The sequence below is a fragment of the Motacilla alba genome, chromosome Z (assembly GCF_015832195.1).
Source record: "Motacilla alba alba isolate MOTALB_02 chromosome Z, Motacilla_alba_V1.0_pri, whole genome shotgun sequence".
Classification (NCBI taxonomy): Eukaryota; Metazoa; Chordata; class Aves; order Passeriformes; family Motacillidae; genus Motacilla; species Motacilla alba.
Window position 1 is genome coordinate 43,219,218 of NC_052046.1, and position 18,935 is coordinate 43,238,152.

Here is an 18,935-nt window from a genome sequence, read left to right on the forward strand (position 1 = left end):
TCCATCTGGAGTGTACTGCACAGTGAGGTCATATAATATAGGTCAAATTATCCAACAACATGGCCTTTTTCCACATTTAAGGACCCAAACCCCCAAAGTTCTAATTCAGATCAGAGCAATAGAGTGGTCACTGTAAAAGCTGCCTTTTATATGAACCGGGTACTCGCAGGAATTTATGCAAGTTGCACACAGAACACTTGGTTAAGTTCAGGCATCAGTTTAATCAGTATTCCCCATCTCAAAAACAGTTTCAAGAGTTATTGCACAGTTTCCATGGAGACTGAACCTAAAGAGTTCTTTCTATTTCAGTCTGTGAAAATCCCCTCACATTTATGCTGCCAAGTTTCTCAGGAGAGCCTGAACGATTAAAAGTGGCAATAATATCCATGTTAGTGTCTATCACATGCCACTTAATTATTTTAAAAACACATTTACCTTTCCATATGAGGAGAATATCTTATAGTTTCATGAGTTTATTCAGATGAAAGCAATTTTTTTAAGGACTTCCAACTACATTTCCACAGCAAATGTACTATCTGAAAACCTCCTTATCTTCTATTGCACCTTATCATACCAGCAAAATACATATGGGCTACATGTATCTAATGCACTTTCATCTCACAAGTAGGCTCTTAATGTTTCTCATCACATCTCCACAAGCAAACTGATATTTTCTGATATTTTCTTAGACTAGTCCAAGCTAGGAAAAGTGGACATTCAGGTGAACTGAAAAACTATTGGGATGCTGCAGAAATTCCGTCTGAAGGCCAGTCACCAGTGATCAACCACAGGATGTCACACAGGGGCCAGTAATGCCTAATGTCTTCACTAATGAATTAGGTGATGGGGCAGCAAGTCCGCACACAATACACAACTGGGAGGAATAGTTTGTGCAGGAGCTGGGTCTGCAGGTGGGTCTACTACTACTCAGGGGCATCTCTACAGGCTGGAGAAATGGACTGACAAGAAACTCAAGATGTATAACAAAGGCAGACACCAAATTCTGCACCACACACCAGAACAGGCTTGGGGCTGACGATCTGGAAAGCAGCTAGGTAGAGAAGGACATACGTCATTCCTGCTGGACAACAAGTTGAGCATGAGCATGCAATGACCCCATGAACCAACCCAGGGCTGTAGTGTGAAAAGCAGAGCCAGCAGGTTGAAGGAGGTGATCTTCCCTCTCTGTTGAGCAGTTGTGAGATCACACCTAGGGTTCTGGATTCAGTTTTGGGGTCTCCAGTACAAGACAGACATGGGTCTACTGGAGTGAATGCACTTAAAGCTCACAAATATGTCTCAGGGACTGGAGCATCTGACAAAGTGAGAGGCTGAGAAAGCTGGGACTGTTTAACCTTGAGCAGAGAAAGTTTGGCAGGGTTCTCACCAGCCTTCACAAATGTCTCATGGGCAGAAGAAGAGGTACTCAGACTTGTCTCGCTGGTGTTCAGTGAAAGGATGAATGATATACAACAAATTGCCCTCAAACACTAGTGAACAACTGTTTAACTCCAAGTGCTGTCATATGCTGGAACAGGTTGTTCAAGAAGACCCTGAAGTATCGCTGCTTGCTCTGGCTGACCCTGCTTTCAGCAGGAGGGTTGGACTCCAGATTCAAGCCAATTCTGTGGCTTCAGAAATACAAAGTGCCATAAGAGGGAAGGGTACGTATGCGTACTTGCACCTATGCAGTGATGCCCAATGCAAGAAGCTCTGGTAAGCCAACCCAACTGATGCAGCTGTAAATTACTTGGACTCTACTAGAGTGGCTGAAATTAGCAAAGACAGCCTTGGAATCAGGCTTTCCTATACAGGCCAACCTCCTCAGATGCAACAGCTGTTAAAACAGGCTGCAGAATGCAAGACTCTTTGCTAAGAATGACACTCTTGAATTGTTCTGGGCACATCTTAATCTTACTCTCAGAACCACAATCAAAAAGCAGGGGCTTGAATTCCACTGACCAAGGCATATTGCTATAAAGCAGTTAATAAGAAGCTTTTATAAAGAACATTCTAAAGCATCTAGCACTTTTTTCAAAAAAGTTCAGTCTCCTATACACTTAAGAAAACACATAAAGTAGCCAACCCACTGCCTTCTGCAGTTTTCGCTTTGGTTCCAAGGAGTAACAAGCAAGTAATAAGAACCATTTGGACAGCAATGGCAAAGCACAAGAATAAAAAATAAAAAGCATAAAGACCAAGTTCTGAGCAGATTAACATACCAATTTAAGCAAGTCCCAGCAGCTAGAGATTCCAGTCCATATTTATGGACTGTTTCATTGAGGAAACAGCCTTACCAGTTGACCAAAATGAACCTTAGAATGGCTACAGACACAAGCTGCTTGATGGAATCCACTTACATAAGTGATGTGGGTGTTACAGGCCATAGCTACCCACTTGAGAGCAGGTTAAGCCAGCTCTGTACCTGGCAACACTACTAGCTGAGATTTAATCTGCAAATATTCAACCAGGAAAACATCAGAACAACAAGCAACACTACTGTAGAGGCACGTTATTTGAAGCAATATCAAACAAGTACAGATACTCATAGATTTCATCACCAAAAGTTTTTTGTTATTTTGTTAGAAGAGCTTTCCAAAAACATGCTGTATGTTATCATTTTCTCTTCATTGTGTGGTAGTGTTCATCACAGTCTGCAGTATAGGTTTTAAACAACAATAAAACTGCAGTTCTCTAAATTACAGGAGCTAAGTTTTTTCTCCTCCTTCCTCAGACAATGCCACCAAGGCAGTGATCTCTACTCTGCTTGGAATCTTCCAAGCTCAAACTGAAAAAGCCAGTTCCAAAGCACTTACAGTGTAACAACGAAGAAGGGAGAGCTGGACCCCAAAAAAAAATTCAACATGGCAGAAACATGGATCTGAACTGTTAAAACTGCACAGAGCTATTTTAAACAAATCACAGCAGAGGTATAAAGGAATTGGGAAAAACAGGACATTGACAGAATGCAAACAATACCCAGATTCGTGGGTAACATATTTACCAGAAGACAAGTGGCAACACTTTTTATATATACAGGTTCACTAGTCTATAAAATAGAGTGAAAGAATGGAGAACACTTGAAGAGTTTGGAAAAATGTATTGATTGAGCAAAGCAGTAACTAAAGCTAAATTGGGGACATCAGAAACAGAGTTAAAACTCAGTTTGGAGTCAAGTCAGCAGGCAGTAAGGAAAATTCAGGAAAGGGCTTTCCAAGGTTATACAAATCAAGACATCAATAATTAGTCCTGCTGAAGCAAAAAAAAAAAATGAACAGAGTGAATAAACAGAGAAAAGCCTGGCTTTTAGAAGTACCAGTACTTAGACCATATCAACCTACTTAAGACTAAAGACGACTTCAGGGTAGCTGGCCTCGGACTAAGAGGTAAGGTTCTATAGTGAGTCTCAATTTACTAAGAAATGCATGAGTAGATCAATACAATGGCTCAGCACTGGTCTGCATAAATCCACAGCAACAAGAAGAGACTGCTAGACATCTTTAGAGAGCCATGTAGCAGACAGGCAAATCAGTGAACAAAGGTTAATCACTCTGAATATCTGTTAAGGAGCCTGTTAATCCAGAAAAATGGACACAGTGACTGGGCACAAATTTAGTCTGCTACAACAGGTCCCCCCTGGCTCAAAAACCTCCACTGGTCTGTGCAGCTTGGTCAGCTGGTGATCCTATCTCCTTACAGCTTTAACGAGCCAACACAAGTACACAGTGCAGGCATAGGCCACAACAGAGAAGCAAAAGGTGAAGAGAGAAGCCAGAAAACAAAAACCACTGACAGGATGAGACCAGATGACACTGTGTAGATAAAAGGGAGTCAGAGGTTTACAGATGTTGACAATAAGGCAAAAAGTTGTGATGAACAAAGTAATGTCTAAAATCACACCTGCTGAACCTACTGCAATATTTTTACAATCACTAAAAAAAAAAGTAGATTACAGAGAAAAGACTCTGAGATGGTAAGAATTTTGTCACTGGCAAATGTCAATTCTGTCAACTCTGAAAATTCATAAAGTTTTGGCATTTGTACATTGATATGATACAATAACTTCCCTATTTAAACATATTGTATCACTCAGTTTAAATACCCTGAATGATGAGTTAAAAGCAATTTTAGAGAGTCCAATAGGATGTTATATGCACACTCCTAAATTACATTAGCATTTTACAACTGTCTTCTTAAAATTCCAATTCCAATGCAATAATTAATTTTACTTTAACTCACCCACTACACAAGATGTCCAAAGAAGTACAAATATTTTAGCTACAAATGACTGCAATAACCAGGAATATACAACAATATTAGTGTGTTTTATTTATAAAACTTTGCATGTCACTATGTCAAAGAAGGACATTCAAAGAACATCATGTTAGTTAAGTTTCAATTCCATTCTAATACTTCAAAAAGCCCTTCTCAGGTCTCAAAAGGTTTCAAGAAAAATGTTTTTAGGCAGAATATGCTGTCATAAAAAATATTAAAAATTTTAAGTAATTTAACACAGCAAACTGAGAACTCATTAAGAAACAAAATTAGTAAAACATACATGTATATTCCCAAAGCAAATAAATATCTTCTGCAGATAAAATGGAACTGGAAGAGTTAGGTGAACTTACACTGAAAAAAGTAACATGCATTTTTTAATACAAAAATAGCTTTCAGGGAAAAAGAGTATGTGAACAAAAATTTCTTTGAAAATATATACACTTTATAGATGGTGTTTATAACTACAGTGCATAGAGGAGCATTACTTTGGTTCAAAAATTATTACCTGCTAACTTCAGAACTCAAGTAGCAGAGCAGATGGATGGCCCAAAGGAAAGGTCCTGCATATGTTGCAAATGCTGTGAGGAAGATAGCTGGTATCTCCACATAGCTGTCTAGTCCCACAAAACCTGCTGAAATGTCCACAGTAGCAATGCCATTTGAATTTCCCTGAAAACAGGGATAAAATAGTAAATATCCAAATAGCTACAAAGATACATTTTAAATACATTAGAATAATATTAATTATTGCACCCATTAAGGACTTACTCTTTGAATTGCTTTACAGTACAGCCATATTCTTTACATCTGAATTTCAATAACACAGCTTACCAAACAAGTGCTCTTAATTAAAATTTACAGATTAAAAAAGGCATAAACAGCATGCTACTTTGTAAGTCTTATTTTTTCTGCAAATGAACATGCCTATTGTTTAATAAGTTACATTAAAAAAAAAAAGAATTTAAACAGCTCCATTTGCTGATTTCAGACACATTAATGAAAAAGATGCTTTTTTTTTTTTTGTCACACAAGTTTAGAACACAAGATTTTAGGTCTGCTGCCTAAAATTGCACCAGGAATAAATATTTCTTGCCCTTAGAGACAGCAGGACTCTAATTTAGAGCTGTAATGGAACATTACATCGCCCACCTGCCTGCCTCACAGCACAAGTTCCTGCATGTAAACAGATTAAGACAGGCAAATTTAGAGAGGTTTCTCCTTCTCAAGTCCTTGTACCACATAAGATTGCATTGAAATAGACCAGAAGTCAGTCCAGATAGCCTGAATCACCAATAAAACGCATTTAAACCTACCACAAGAAAAACAGAAGGAACATACAGCAATTTAAGTATCAAGAGCTGTCTAAGTCTGGTATGTTTTACCTAGTTTCCTTTTCCAGTGACCAGGACCACTAAATAACAAGAAACACTGTAAAATTGAAGGAAGTGTTTTCCATTGAAAATCCAAAACTACTTAACTTCACCCAAATACCTAAAGTAACAAACACACACTGTGATTAAGGCAGAATATTTCTTAAATTAACTGGTCACAGATAGATTTCCTCAGACTAGTAAGAAAGCTCTCAGATATTCTTGCTGTACCTTGAGAAACTGATTCATTCTTATGGCATTGATCTTCTAACAAACATCAAATTCTCTTTTTCCACCTACAGAATCCCAGAACAACCCTAATATACAGACTGTCACCACCAATAGCCTTAGACTCAATCCCAGCAGAGCATATGAGGAAATATCCCCATTTCCCTCAAAACTGACCTTGGGTCACCTTAGTGACTGCAGTCCTCCTGAACTGCAAGTTAACCCAGCAAGGAAGTGCTATCTTCAAATACACACTTTTGTCACAAAGCTCAGAGCACACAGGGAAGCATAAGAGATAGGCAGCTCTTTTAGGTACATAACTAACGAGGTACCAGCAAAAAACCCTATTTCTGAGGCAGCTCTAAAACCTAAGAGAAAAAAGGCATCTGTGTTGATGGTACCATTCAAAGCCCATTATGAGTAGTCACCATCCCCATGAATCTCACCATGAAGATTTCCCCAGAATATAAACCTGAAGCTGTAAGAGGGCTGTAAGGTATGGAGTTTACCAAGATATCATACAGTATAAAAATCTTCACTTATGACTGTTCTTCTTCATCATTTAGACTTTCACCAGGCTCCACTGTAGTAAATCACTGCACCGGTGTAATCAATTATTCTTACGCATTTAGTGCAATGCCCAGCAAGGCCAGGAGCAAAGCACAGCACAACTAAGAACAAGCAGCTAAAAAAAAAAAAAAAGCATGCCTGTGCCCTAGAACCTGTAATATAAGACTAGAAAAGAAAGCTGTAAAATAAGACTACTTCTCAGGTTTAACCAGTAAAGATTGAGGTCATGGCAAGAGGAGAAATGTTAAGTGCAGCATTTTGAGTGCTAAGGATCGTGCTGCTTCTCAATAAGCTACAGTTTGACAGGTACAGGTAGGGAGGGAACCTGGTCTCTTTTCCTCCAGTCCCTGTCCACAGCAGCAGGTCTTTTGCCCACCACATCTACTTATTTTTCATATTGCATGATGTATACAGAGTAGAAAAGCTGAGACATCAGGAGATCTTTCCTGCTCATGTCATGAGGAGCTGAAAGGTCTCTTTACACTGTTTAATCCACATGCACATGGTTGATCTTTGGCATCTTGGGGCAACTCCCCATGCCACTGTTCACTGCAGTGCACGTCACTGGTCCTGCTGAACTGGTGCAGGCAAAAATATGTACTTCCCTATGGAAGGTAGTCAAGGCAAGTAAGGAACCTGGAGGAACAGGTTCTCCTCCTCAGCTACCTGAGTGTCTTCACCACAGGGCTCACTCCATCTGTCTTTGACTTTGTTTAAAGTGACATAGCTTAAAGGACACACATTTGGATCCACACACAACTCCAATCACACTGTGAAGTGTCCAAACATCTTACTCCTACTGTGAATCTGCCGAGCCTCATGGATACTATTGCCACTGTTCTACTGGAAGAGTCCCCATGAGTAGGAAGAAGCATTTTTTCTTCGCGTTAAATATCTTTCTCCTATACAAATTCATGTATTTACACTAAATTTTCATAACTATAAATTCTAATACTCCACACAATAAATAACTGGCAATTCTGAGTGCCCCCTTTTATTTTAACATATCACTCTAGTATTTCAGAAAAGGTTGGCCAGAAGGTTCTGCTGTCTCCGGACACACCTTGGAGGTTTCAAGACCCTAAGCCACCTCACAGCTGACACTGTTCTGAAAATGAGACTGAACTGTGAGCCTGCTGAAGTCCTTTTTAATGTAAATTATCCTACAATGCTTTGAAATCATAACAAGAAAAAGTTAAAATCACTTTAAATAGTCACTCAGTCCATCTCTTTACTTAAAGGCAAGTTGAATTAGATATAAATAATTCTAAATATACAAACCTATTCTGGTTTCCTCCAGTGATAAAAACCACCAGAAACTGGAACTGTATTTTCTTTCTCCCATTCCACAGATATTTGTTACCATGCTCTAAGCATGGCAACAAAACTCCTCAAGACTAATAAATAAATACCTGGAATTTTTGTTCATTTATGAGCATTCACACAAGGAAACAAAAATATTTTTAGCAATATTTACAGCAAAACAAGTTTTTTATGAGCTGGTTTATTAAAGAGAAAAAAAAACCCAAGTAATTTATTTCTATTCTTACTTCATTTTAAGGACAAATATTAATGATAAAGATACAACATACTTTTGGGAAATGACTGCTGAGTTATGAGATGTGGACAACTCAGGGCTTAGGAGAAAACAATCAATTATTCAAGTTCATTACAAAATTCATCAAGAGATTATCAAGCTTGCAATAATATCCTGATAAATAAGTAGTATTCTGACCAAATGTCTTAATTTCATCTATTTTTGACAATACCGGAGCATTTTAAACTTTCCTTCACTTCATCACTTCACATAAAGTGATAAATCAAGCAAAGGCCTTTAAGTACCAAAACAAGACTAGAAAACAAATTTGGTTAACCCAGCTCCACATTAATAACACAGCACTTTATCCAGACAATCTCTAAAGACCTCCAAGCATGAAGAGTGCACAACCTGTGTGAGCAACCTTTTCCTCTACTTAATATTCTCAAAAATCTTGCTAAAATGCTGGGAAAATGACATCACATATAGCCTTCCTATTTAATTTACAACTGTTTAACAAACTGGCCTTTTAGATCCAAACTGCAAGAAAGCAGAAAGAGACTTTGGATCTGCGAGGGAAAGTAAGCTGGGAAACCAGTGTGAAAACAAGGCAGGTGAGAGCAGTAAGTCAGGACTCTTCAGTGGCATGTCCAGGTCAGGGCTGGATCCAGAGACAATGATCAGGGCTAGATGCATCCCAGGGACTGCAAGTCTGTAGTGACAAGGCAAGTCCAAGATTAGGCCAGAAAGCCCAACTATCAGATCCAGGCCCAGGGGTAGGATCAAGAAAGTTTAAGACAGGCACACACATACCTGCTTGCCCAGCTGGCATATAACACAGGCAGTAAAGCATCAGATTAAAGCAGAGCCAGGCCTTTCCTTCTGCTTTTCTCCCATCAGCTCCTCTCTCAATCAAGGACATTACCCTGAAGTCTGCTAACTAAACTCTGAGACAGGAGACACACTCGGGGTTCAGACACAAACAAAATGCAGACTGCAAAACCCAGTGTAAGGTAAAGGTATTTGTTTTCAACCCATCCTTCTTTTTTTTTCCTACTTACATTCAAAATCAAAAAGTTAGCTTCCACACCCAGGCACTCGATTTTTCCCCCCCTGTTCATCAGCTGTAGCTGATGAACTGATTAATAAAAAGTAGTATCTGTTCCTGTCAGCCTTGCTTATTCTGTACACTTAAGATTTTTGCAGATCTACTTCCATGAAGTCTTGAAGGACTCTACAATACTTTTTTGAAAGAACAGTGCCTAATTCATTAAATATGCTATCCTGAACAAGGCTATTTTTACTATCATATTCAAAAGGCCATCACTTACAATCCACACTCAGCAAGACAGAATTACTCCTTTAGTCATTATGTACCATATCGTCTACTCAGACTTAATAAAGACTCAGCAACACGGGCAAGTCTCACTTACTTCATAATCACACCAAGACATGCAAAAAAGTAGTTCTCCAAACCTCTCTCCTATTTCCAGATGGAAGCATTCCATATTTCATTTCTTTTTCTCTTCTCCTGCCTCATTTAGCCAGCGCAGTTTAAATTTAGTATCCAATGTGATCTACATCACCAGTGAATTTAAGTGGTATTCAGTTTTTGTATTTCAACCATAAACCTGCTATTTTTTGTATGCTACATTAGATCTTTATGTCTGTCTGGAAGTTAAAACCTTATCATCTCTGAACTCAGTAAGTTTAATACTGCAGCTCTAGTGACCACAAAACTTGGAGAAACAAAGTAAAGGAAGACATTTAAACCCATGCCAGCAGTACATATCATACCTAATAATACAGTTGTGCTTCCTTCACTTCTCTCCCCTAGAATTCTAGCATAAGTATTGCTTGCACCTGAGGCAGTAAACAAATGACTGTTACCAAGAGCAAGAGGTCAATATTGAAGGGGAGAATTTGATGGACTCCTCCAGCAGAAACAGCCCAGCTGTACTTCCTTAATGTTTATTCAGTGTCTGAGAACAAACCACACATGCTCTGTCTGAAAGACAACCCTGTCCTAAGTCAGTCAAAATGTATGAACTCAGCACTGATGGTCATGGACAAGACAGGTAGTTGCTAAACCTGGGACACCTGAACTGTACTAAGTAAGAACAGTGTCACTTCACGGGGTGGCACAGAAGGTGGGGATCTGAATCTACTTGTCACTAAGCAAAGACCTTCCTGGTTTTCCCACAAAGTAAAGGAAAAAGATCAAATGGCTTATTCAAACAAGTAAAATCTGTTACTGAACCAACATGGGTACATACAGATCTCCACCCTCTATCACTCACTTAAGGAAGAGCTGGAAAATGTACACAATCATGCAGAATCACCTCTAGCTTCACCTGAGTCACTGGCTATGGTACCCTCAAGATACATGAAAAGAGCTTGAGTGCCTGCATTTGTCAAAAGAGGTGTGAGTAAACAGGGAGAGGTTACCTCCATGTGTTTGGGAAACTGGTGTCCCAGCACAGGCGATAGATTTTTTTTCCAAATCAGGTACACAAAATAGCATAAATATCTGTAAAAGCTCACCCGTTGTATATCTGGCATGGATCCTGCATCTATAGTCCTGTGACTGGCAGTTAATTATCAAAGAGTTGCCAGTTAATTATGTGTCACTAATAAACTAAAGAAACATTTCAATCCTGATTTTAAGCTGTACAAAGTGAGCAGGTTTCCCTTTGTAACAAGTCATTCATACTCTAGACAGAACTCAAAGAAAAGGGAAAAAGATATTTAAACACATTTAAAAAAAAAACAATAATGAAGAATTCAGTTTTGTATGGCTCCAGCTTTTTTATTGTCCCAGATAATGCAGATCAGAATGCCACACTAACTTTTATGTTTGTCTTTTATGCAAAACAACATAAAAGAGGCATGAAATCACACATCATTTCTGGAAGAAGTACCTTCCATCCTTGGAAATATAGACCCAGACTGGAAAAACTATTCTCAGCATAAACTAAGAGAAATTTACAAATTGAAGAGAGAGCATTAATTAGATTTTGAAGCACCTTTGTAGCCTCTGTAATTTATGAACTACCAGTTTGACCATTCTAGTTTTCTATGCTAATATTCTGTATATCAGGTAACTGCTTTTCAATTGTGAAATGCAAAAAAAAAAAGTCCCTCTTACCCTTGTATGAATTAATTTGCTTCTTTCCATACCTTCAGAACAGTTTTTTCATCAGAGAATAAAAGAACAAGCCAGCATCCAAAGATGGCTATTTTGGTCAAACTCTTAATCTCCACCCTAAAAAGGCATCTAGTATTAATGTACTTACAACATTTGTAAAAGAGAACCAAAAAACTTGTTCTCTAAGGGGGTGGCGGGGGGGCAGGGAAGGGAGGGTTGGGAAAGAAAATTCCATCTGATTTGACCCTTAAAAGCTCTTTTTTCACTAGCTGAATTGATTTCTCTATTTCTGAAACATTTCTAAGATGTTCTGAAAATAGAAAAACAAAAAGAGAAATTAAGAGAGAAAATAGAGGAAATCCTTCCTGTTCTATTACAATTCACTGTCATTTTAATCAGTCTTCAGCATCGTGAATAGGCACGCACCTCAGTTTTTTGTGGACAGACACACAAAAAAATTCTAGAAGACTGTTAGTATGTTCTTCTGTAATTTATACTTTTTAAAGGGTACTGTGCTAAAACAACTTAATTCCTCAAAACTTTTACTAAGCCATTGCTATTCAAAATAATCTTTTCAAAGCTAGAGCTTTGGGACATGTGATGGGACACAAAAGGGCAGCTTCTTATCTGGGCCTGTTCTATTTCATATATAGCAGCATAGGAAACTACATGGGTGAAAAAGTTTTGCTGTGCTTCTAACAGAAGTTTTGATAAGTAACTATTGCCAAGTTCAGATAACTTTCCATAGATCTGACAGTGACAGGAGATGCGCAAAGACCCATCTAGAAATCTGGCTCATAATAGAGCAATGGAGAATTTCTCATTTATGAGATTTGGATGCTGTGACTCAGCAACATGTCTATGTGGAAGAAATTCCCTTGTCAGATCTAATTTCTCAAATATCCTGAAGTTTGCTGAAATCTGTGTCGTACTGAAATTCATTATTTCCAAAGGAAACACTTCTAGAAGAAATGTCAAAATTGCCAGAAGAGTGATAGGGCCTAGGCAGATGCTCTGAAACTGCAGGATGTGCAGTAACACAATTTGCAGTCACGTAAAATGGAAATCACTTCCAGTCTTCTAAAAATGAAAAAATTCCTCAGTTGCAAGGGTAGTTGAAACTGCAAAACATTCATCATGAAAAAGAGCAGTGTTCCCCATAACACCAGTTTAAGACCCCTAGAAAGCTGAAACAGATGGTACTAGATCCTGTTATCTTCTATTGGTCTTGCATAAATATATTTTCATTGGTGTATAAAAAACCCTTTGACACAGCACAGTAAAATGGAAAGATGTATCAAGCTCTTTATAGCTCTAATAGCTTATTTCTGGAAGATGTTTATAGCTGCTTCAAAGTTGATGTAAATTCTTCCAGGAAAGTTAGTCCAAAATTTTGGCATCATTCAGAGCAGAAAAGACACAACATTTAATCTGCCACATTAAACTTCCAAAACAAAACTATTACTTTAAGAAGCTTTTGTTTTCTTTTCCGTCATGTCATACTGGTTGAAGACACATGGGCTACATTTCTCTAAAGCACATTCACCTCACAAGCACTTTTAAGCATCTCCTCTCCTCCTCCTCCATCTCCTTTGTTTAAAGCAAACAAATGGATGCAGTCCAGGCTAGGAAGCTGGACACTCATGTGGACTGGAAACTGCTCAAATGTTGCCTTCACAGGGCTGCCATCAGCAGCTTTAAGTCCATCTGGAGGCCAATCACTAGTGATCAGCCACAAGGATTGACATTGGGCCTGACACTGTTTAACATCTTTTTAACACTGGGCAGTGGGCAGAGAGTTTTCTCAGGAAGTCTGCACACAATACAGAACTGGAAGAGTGACAGATACAGCACATGGGTCGGCTGCCATCAGAGGCACCTCATCAGGCTGAAGGAATGAAATGACAAGAAATTCAGCAAGTTCAACAAAGGGAAATGTCAAATCTAGCACTTGGGGAGGAATAAAATCATGCCTTTGGTGACACTGGGAACTAAGCATATGGAAAGCAGTTTGGAAGAGATCAGCCAGCCATTGTCCTTTTTCTGCAAAGACCAACAGCATCCAGGACTCCATTAAGGGCCTCCCTAGCTATATAAGAGAGAGATCTCCATTCTCTCTAATAAACAGTGGTGAGACCCACATTTGGGTGCCTGGGTCCAGTTCTGGGCTTGCCACCACGGAAAAGCCATGGGTGCGCCAAAAAAAATCCACTGAAGCACCACAGATGACAGCAGGAACAAAGCACATGTCATACAAGCAACTCCCTGGGTCTTTTTGCTCTCAAGAGGAGAAAGCTCAGCAGGGATCATAACAATGTGCATAAATAGCTGATGAGAGGAAGTACAGAAAATGTAGCCAGACTGTGACTTTCTCAGTCACCCAACAGTGACTAGCAAAGGGATGAAAAGCAATACACAGAAACAGAAATACAAGAAGTTCTGATTAAAATCAGAAAAAGCTTTTTTTACTAGCTAGGGTGGTCAAGCCCTGGACCAACTACAGCTTGCAGAGTCTTCACCTTTTCAGGTATTTGAAATAGAGAATGGCCACAGTTCAGACCAACCTGGTCTGTTTAACCTGCTGATTCATGTCAGGGTCAGGCTGGACTAAATGACCTCCAGAGGCATCTTCCAGCTTCAACTCTCCTGTAATTTCATGGTCCTGTGAAATTCTCAGCCAAGTGTACCAAGAATTCAACATCACTGAAAACATTTATGAACCATTTGCTGCTTTATGAAAAAATCTGAACCATTCTTTTTAGTCTCTTTTCCACCAGGATTTTCATGCCAGCCTCCCCAACATTAAATTTTTGGTAGCTGTTTTCGTTTGGTACCTCAGTATAGAGATGGCTGTCTTCAGCATTTTGCCAGCTGCACTAAGGGGTGCTCTCAGAAGGCTGTAATCAAAGCTGACTGCCAGAATAGTAACATTCAAAACATGCAAAAGCCGCTCAAACAAGACATGCTAGGCCCTCTGAACAGGAAAAGCGGGTACAAAGGAATGAATCATGATGATCTTACCAGCATCACCAGTTCCTTATCTGGACATATAATACTCTCAATCAAGACAACCCTCAATCTGCAATTACAGTACCCTAAGCTTGACCAGAGTTTCAACATCCCCAGCCATGGCTCAGAGGTAGTCAACGGAGGTCCCACATTGAAATTTTCAAACCCCGCCTCTTAAACCTGATTCCCAGGTTAACAAATGCCCTCTTTAGATAGCCTGCTACGCTAAAGTTTTAACAATACTCAAAGTAGAAAGGTCCTCTCCAGCTTCAGTGCAAAGCAAAATTTTTTGTGGAATTGTAACCTTTCTTGCAATACAGAGACTAGGTTATTGAAGTTAGTAAGGCTTTTCAGGAAAGAAGGTATCGTTTGATATAATAAGAAAGAAAATTAGTTCTTGTTCTCATAAGAGATATTACATGCCACAGCACTTTCTTTCATCTTAAACAGCATATAGACTTATCGCAATTCTCAATAATCAGTGACAAAAGCCACCTGTCTTTTACTGGTATTAATCAACTCAAGATGACATTTTTAAAGTAATTATCTGAAAAGTACTAACGAGGCCCATTAACAGACCAAAATCATCCTGGTATAGCTCTCTGATCTTTGTAACACTTTTGGAAATCTACAATGAAGATAAGACACTAAGGTATGCATCTTTCCCTGATTCTGGAAACTAAACATTATAAAAGCATTTAGAAACTGTATCCTTCTGAGAACTCAGTAAACTCTTCCACTGTAATATTTAGTTAGCATTTTATTTACAATGGACAATATTTCTTTGAAAAACTATTCCATCTCCCACCTCTGCAGCACAGAGAATATTCAGCTTACCTGAAAATAGAAGAAAGCTTGGCCAAACCAGTAGTGCATGATAGTAATCTGTGCTGCATCAAATTTCAAAGGTATCCAAATATATTTTGTCATCATCGTCTGAATCAGCAGACAAAACACCAAGACTGGTAAATTGTGAGGTCTAAATAGAAGAGCTGCTAGTAGAACCAATCCACTATATATTTCCCATAATCCTGTGCTCTTCGTGCTGGAGTCTGCAGAAATAACCTGTGACTTTAGTAAATCTTTAGTGCCAGTGAAGACTATGCCAAGAACAAAGACATAAACAAAACGAGCTTCAGTAATCCCCCTAAAGAGAAAAAAAAAATTGAAAAAAGTTAATAAGTAAATAAACCAGAACGACTAGTTACTTACTAATACCTACTTCACAGCCTTTCAAGAGAGGTCAAGACCAATCAGTTCTGCCGAACAGGTTAAATCCAAGGCTAGTATTTTTGAAATCCCTAAGCAATTCCATTACAAAAAAAGTACGTTTTAAGTTGTAAGTGTAATTAGCGCTTACATTATCTTCCAACCACTTTTAAATTCATTTGCCTCTTAATTTCCAGTGAAAGCCAGCTTCTGAAGGAAACACAGCATGTTGCTCAAAAAAGCTGATAAGAAGAAGGATCAGTAAACTTTAAAACTGTGACCTGATATTCTAGAAGTGCAAGATCTGAGAAACTAAGACTAAAAGGGACTACAGCAAGTCATCTGATCCAACCTTCCTCCTCAAGGCTGAAACAGGGCACATTGCACAAACCAGAGCACATTGCACAGGATTGTGTCCAGACAGTTCTCGAATATCTCCTGTGAGGGAGACTTCACAACAGCTCCATGCAACCTGTTCCAGTGTCTAGTCACCCTCACAGTAAGGAACTTCTTCCTCATATTCAAGTTGAACTTCCCATGCATCAGTTTCTGCCCATTGTCTCTTGCCCTGTTGCTTGGCACCACCAAAAACAGCCTGGATCCATCCTCTGACACCTTTCTTTCAGAGACATTGCTGACGTTGTCTCTCAATCATTCTCTTCTCAAGGCTATACAGGCCCAGGTCCCTAAGCCCTTCCTCATTGAAGAGATGCTTCAGTCTCCTAACCACTTTCAGAGTCCACCTCTAAACTCACTCTAGGACCTCCATGTCTCTCTTGTCCTGAGGAGCCCAGAACTGGACACATCACTCCAAATGTGCCTCACCAGGGCTGAGTAGAGGGACAGGATCACTTCCCTCAACCTGCTGGCAATGCTCTTCCTAATGCACCCCAGAATCCCATTGGCCTTCTAGGCCCCCAGGACACACTGCTGGCTCATGGACAGCTTGCTGTTCATCAGAGCCCCTCAGGTGCTTCTTTGCAGAGCTATTTTACAGCAGGTCAACCCCCCCCTTTCTCTGCCCAGCTCTCCAGCCTGTTGGGCTGTGTAGATGTGCAGTTCAGCCAAAACCTAAGTGTCCACTCATCCAGTCCACACGTCTTGAGCTTGTCTACAGGGATATTGTAGGAAAGAGTGTTGAAATCCTTGCTGAAATCAGGGTAGACAACATCTACTGCTATCCCCTTGTTCATCTCTGTATCTGTTTCCTTGCAGAAGGCAGTCAGGTGATTCAGCATGATTCACCTTTACTGAAAGCCCATGTCATAGAACACTCAACTGCAGAAGTAAGGTATGGAAAAGCAGCTCTCTGAACTACTAAGCACTTTTGAAACTAAGAAGTAGCTAAATGAACTTGGCTTGTGCTAGATGTGGCAAATCCATCTAAAAACAAGAGATAGTGCATGTGGAGTTTTTAAAAGCAAAAAAATATAGAATATAACTACTAAATTTTCCTCATATTAATTCTTATCTGACTGGCTTCTCATCTGTCACAGTGAAAAGACACTTCATGTGGCTTATAATTAGGCACACATTACAAAAATTCAGTGCTGGTTACCTACAAACTACAATTCTATTTGTAAGAATGTAACTCCAACCTAGAACATCTTATCCACCTCATCCTGATAGCCAAAGTGTTCAACACCTTGCTAGAAACAGTTACTTATCTGCTGATGAACTTACTTTGAAATATCTTTGCCACCATGTTGCCATGGAAATGTGACATTTCCAATAGCTGCCCGGTAACTGTAGACTCCCAGGAGCCCGAGTGCCATAGCAATTTTTGAAACCAGGGAGCATCTTCTTTGAACCAGAAAGAAGATCATAAGAAGGGAGACTGCAGCCAAGAAGGAGAGTTCAGATTTATGTTCTGAGCTGGGAAAAAAAAAAAAAAAAAACCACAAACAAAAAAAAACCTTTAAAAACAGTAATTAGTGCTAAACACATTTGATAAAGCCTTAGCTACAGCACTGTATTAAACAAACTGTATGAATTAATGCAGCACCAAATTAATCACTGCAGTGGTGTCTGTTATGAACTTTCCAAGAGGTATGGTAAAATATTTTAGTATTTTTAGAAAAGCAGTTTTATTAATGAGGTTTTCTATTCAAGCATGCATATTAAAAGTGTAATTATTGTGTTCCACCATATGCTAGTTATTCTGTTAATTATACAAAACTGAGCTGCATATTGCATATGGGAAAAGGGTCTACTGCTTTTAACCTAGAGTTTTGTTATTTATACATTTTGAAAAAGTGTGTTTTTCTTATATGACAGGATTTTATTTTCTAGCACTACACAAAATATGTTTGCACTACAGGATTAGAACTGTCTTTTGAAATAACTACCTATGTATTTGTTTCATTTTAGACACATTACCTACCCTACTACCTATGGAATACTTTATCTACCCAAAATGACCAAAGATATACTTACATTGTTTAAAATACACACACACAAACTCACTAGCACAACATGATTCCCTTAAGCAACTATACAACCCTGTATTCTGTCAATACATACAATACACAAGAGACAGACAGAAAATTTGCATTGCTGGCAGAGAAGATCACAGATACAGCTTGTTTGTTTGTTCCCCTGCATCTTAAATAGGTAACACTCATTCCAGAAACAAGGGCATTCCACTGAGCATGCTGCCAGTGTTACGTATTTAAATCTTCAGTAGCAGGAGCCAGCACTGCAAAATGTAGTGGAGTAAGGCAAAGATCTGCACCCACTCCTTAACATGTAGTTTCAGAAAGCCTGCTGTAGTCCAAGAATTGCCAACCCATGCCTACTGAAAATATTCCCAGTATACCAAATAATATAAAACCACTAATGTTGTTAAATTTGCCTTCAGTTAAGAACAACACGTTGATTTTGAGAGCTACGGGCTCCATCTTGTGTTTTCCGCAACTCAAAATCCCTTGATAAAAGATCACTAACTTCAGGAAACCAACAGTGTGCCTGGGCTGCTACCTGCATTGAATTCAATCACACTTACGAAACTCCAGTTTTATCTCTGATTTAATAAAAATTATTGTACTTCAAAACCAGGTTTACTTTCCTATTCCCTAGTGTACACTTTATCAGGAGCTTGACCAATAGCATTCCAAGTGTTGTGCTTGAAAAGTCATGGAGAAAAGGTTGTAGGGCAGATAAATTGTCCTGTTAGTTCTACATGCAGGACCCAGTCAAGTAGTTTGTACATCTTAACAAAATTCCCAAGAGATGCACTGTTCTCTGAAACCCAGTGGAGAAAAGTGAGAGGCATACAATCTAGAATACTATGAGACAGAAAATGTAGTCTTGATGTTTTTCCTCCCAATTATTCTTCCTCTACACATGGAGAGAGCAAAAACAGTGGGCTCCTGCAGCAACCTGTGAAGATAATGCAAGCACAACCTTCTTTATTATCAAAAGATAACTAACTAATTTAGTAGCCACTAAACCTTTCAAATGAGCACTTATAGAAAACTCTAAGCATTCTGGTCATATTCTCCTTGGCTAGTCATAGTATGAGAGCAAGTCAAATCAGGGATAAATGACAGCACACCCTCACCATCATCTTTGTCTCTTTATCTAA

The 18,935-nt window shown here is 39.0% G+C and overlaps 1 protein-coding gene across 9 annotated transcripts in view; it reads right to left on the reverse strand.

Moving 5' to 3' along the window:
- The window catches only part of PIGG (phosphatidylinositol glycan anchor biosynthesis class G), an 82,464-nt gene that overhangs the window by 27,369 nt on the left and 36,160 nt on the right, over positions 1-18,935 (reverse strand). For 7 of the 9 annotated variants that reach the window (XM_038124001.1, XM_038124003.1, XM_038124005.1 and 4 more), the window contains 3 exons: positions 17,033-17,224; positions 14,978-15,287; positions 4,784-4,947 (listed from right to left, as the gene is read on the reverse strand). In XM_038124001.1, the coding sequence (XP_037979929.1) occupies positions 4,784-4,947; positions 14,978-15,287; positions 17,033-17,224 (666 nt within the window). Of the gene's footprint in view, positions 1-4,783; positions 4,948-14,977; positions 15,288-17,032; positions 17,225-18,935 lie in introns of those variants that run through there. The other 2 variants (XR_005255218.1, XR_005255216.1) reach the window with 2 other exon arrangements.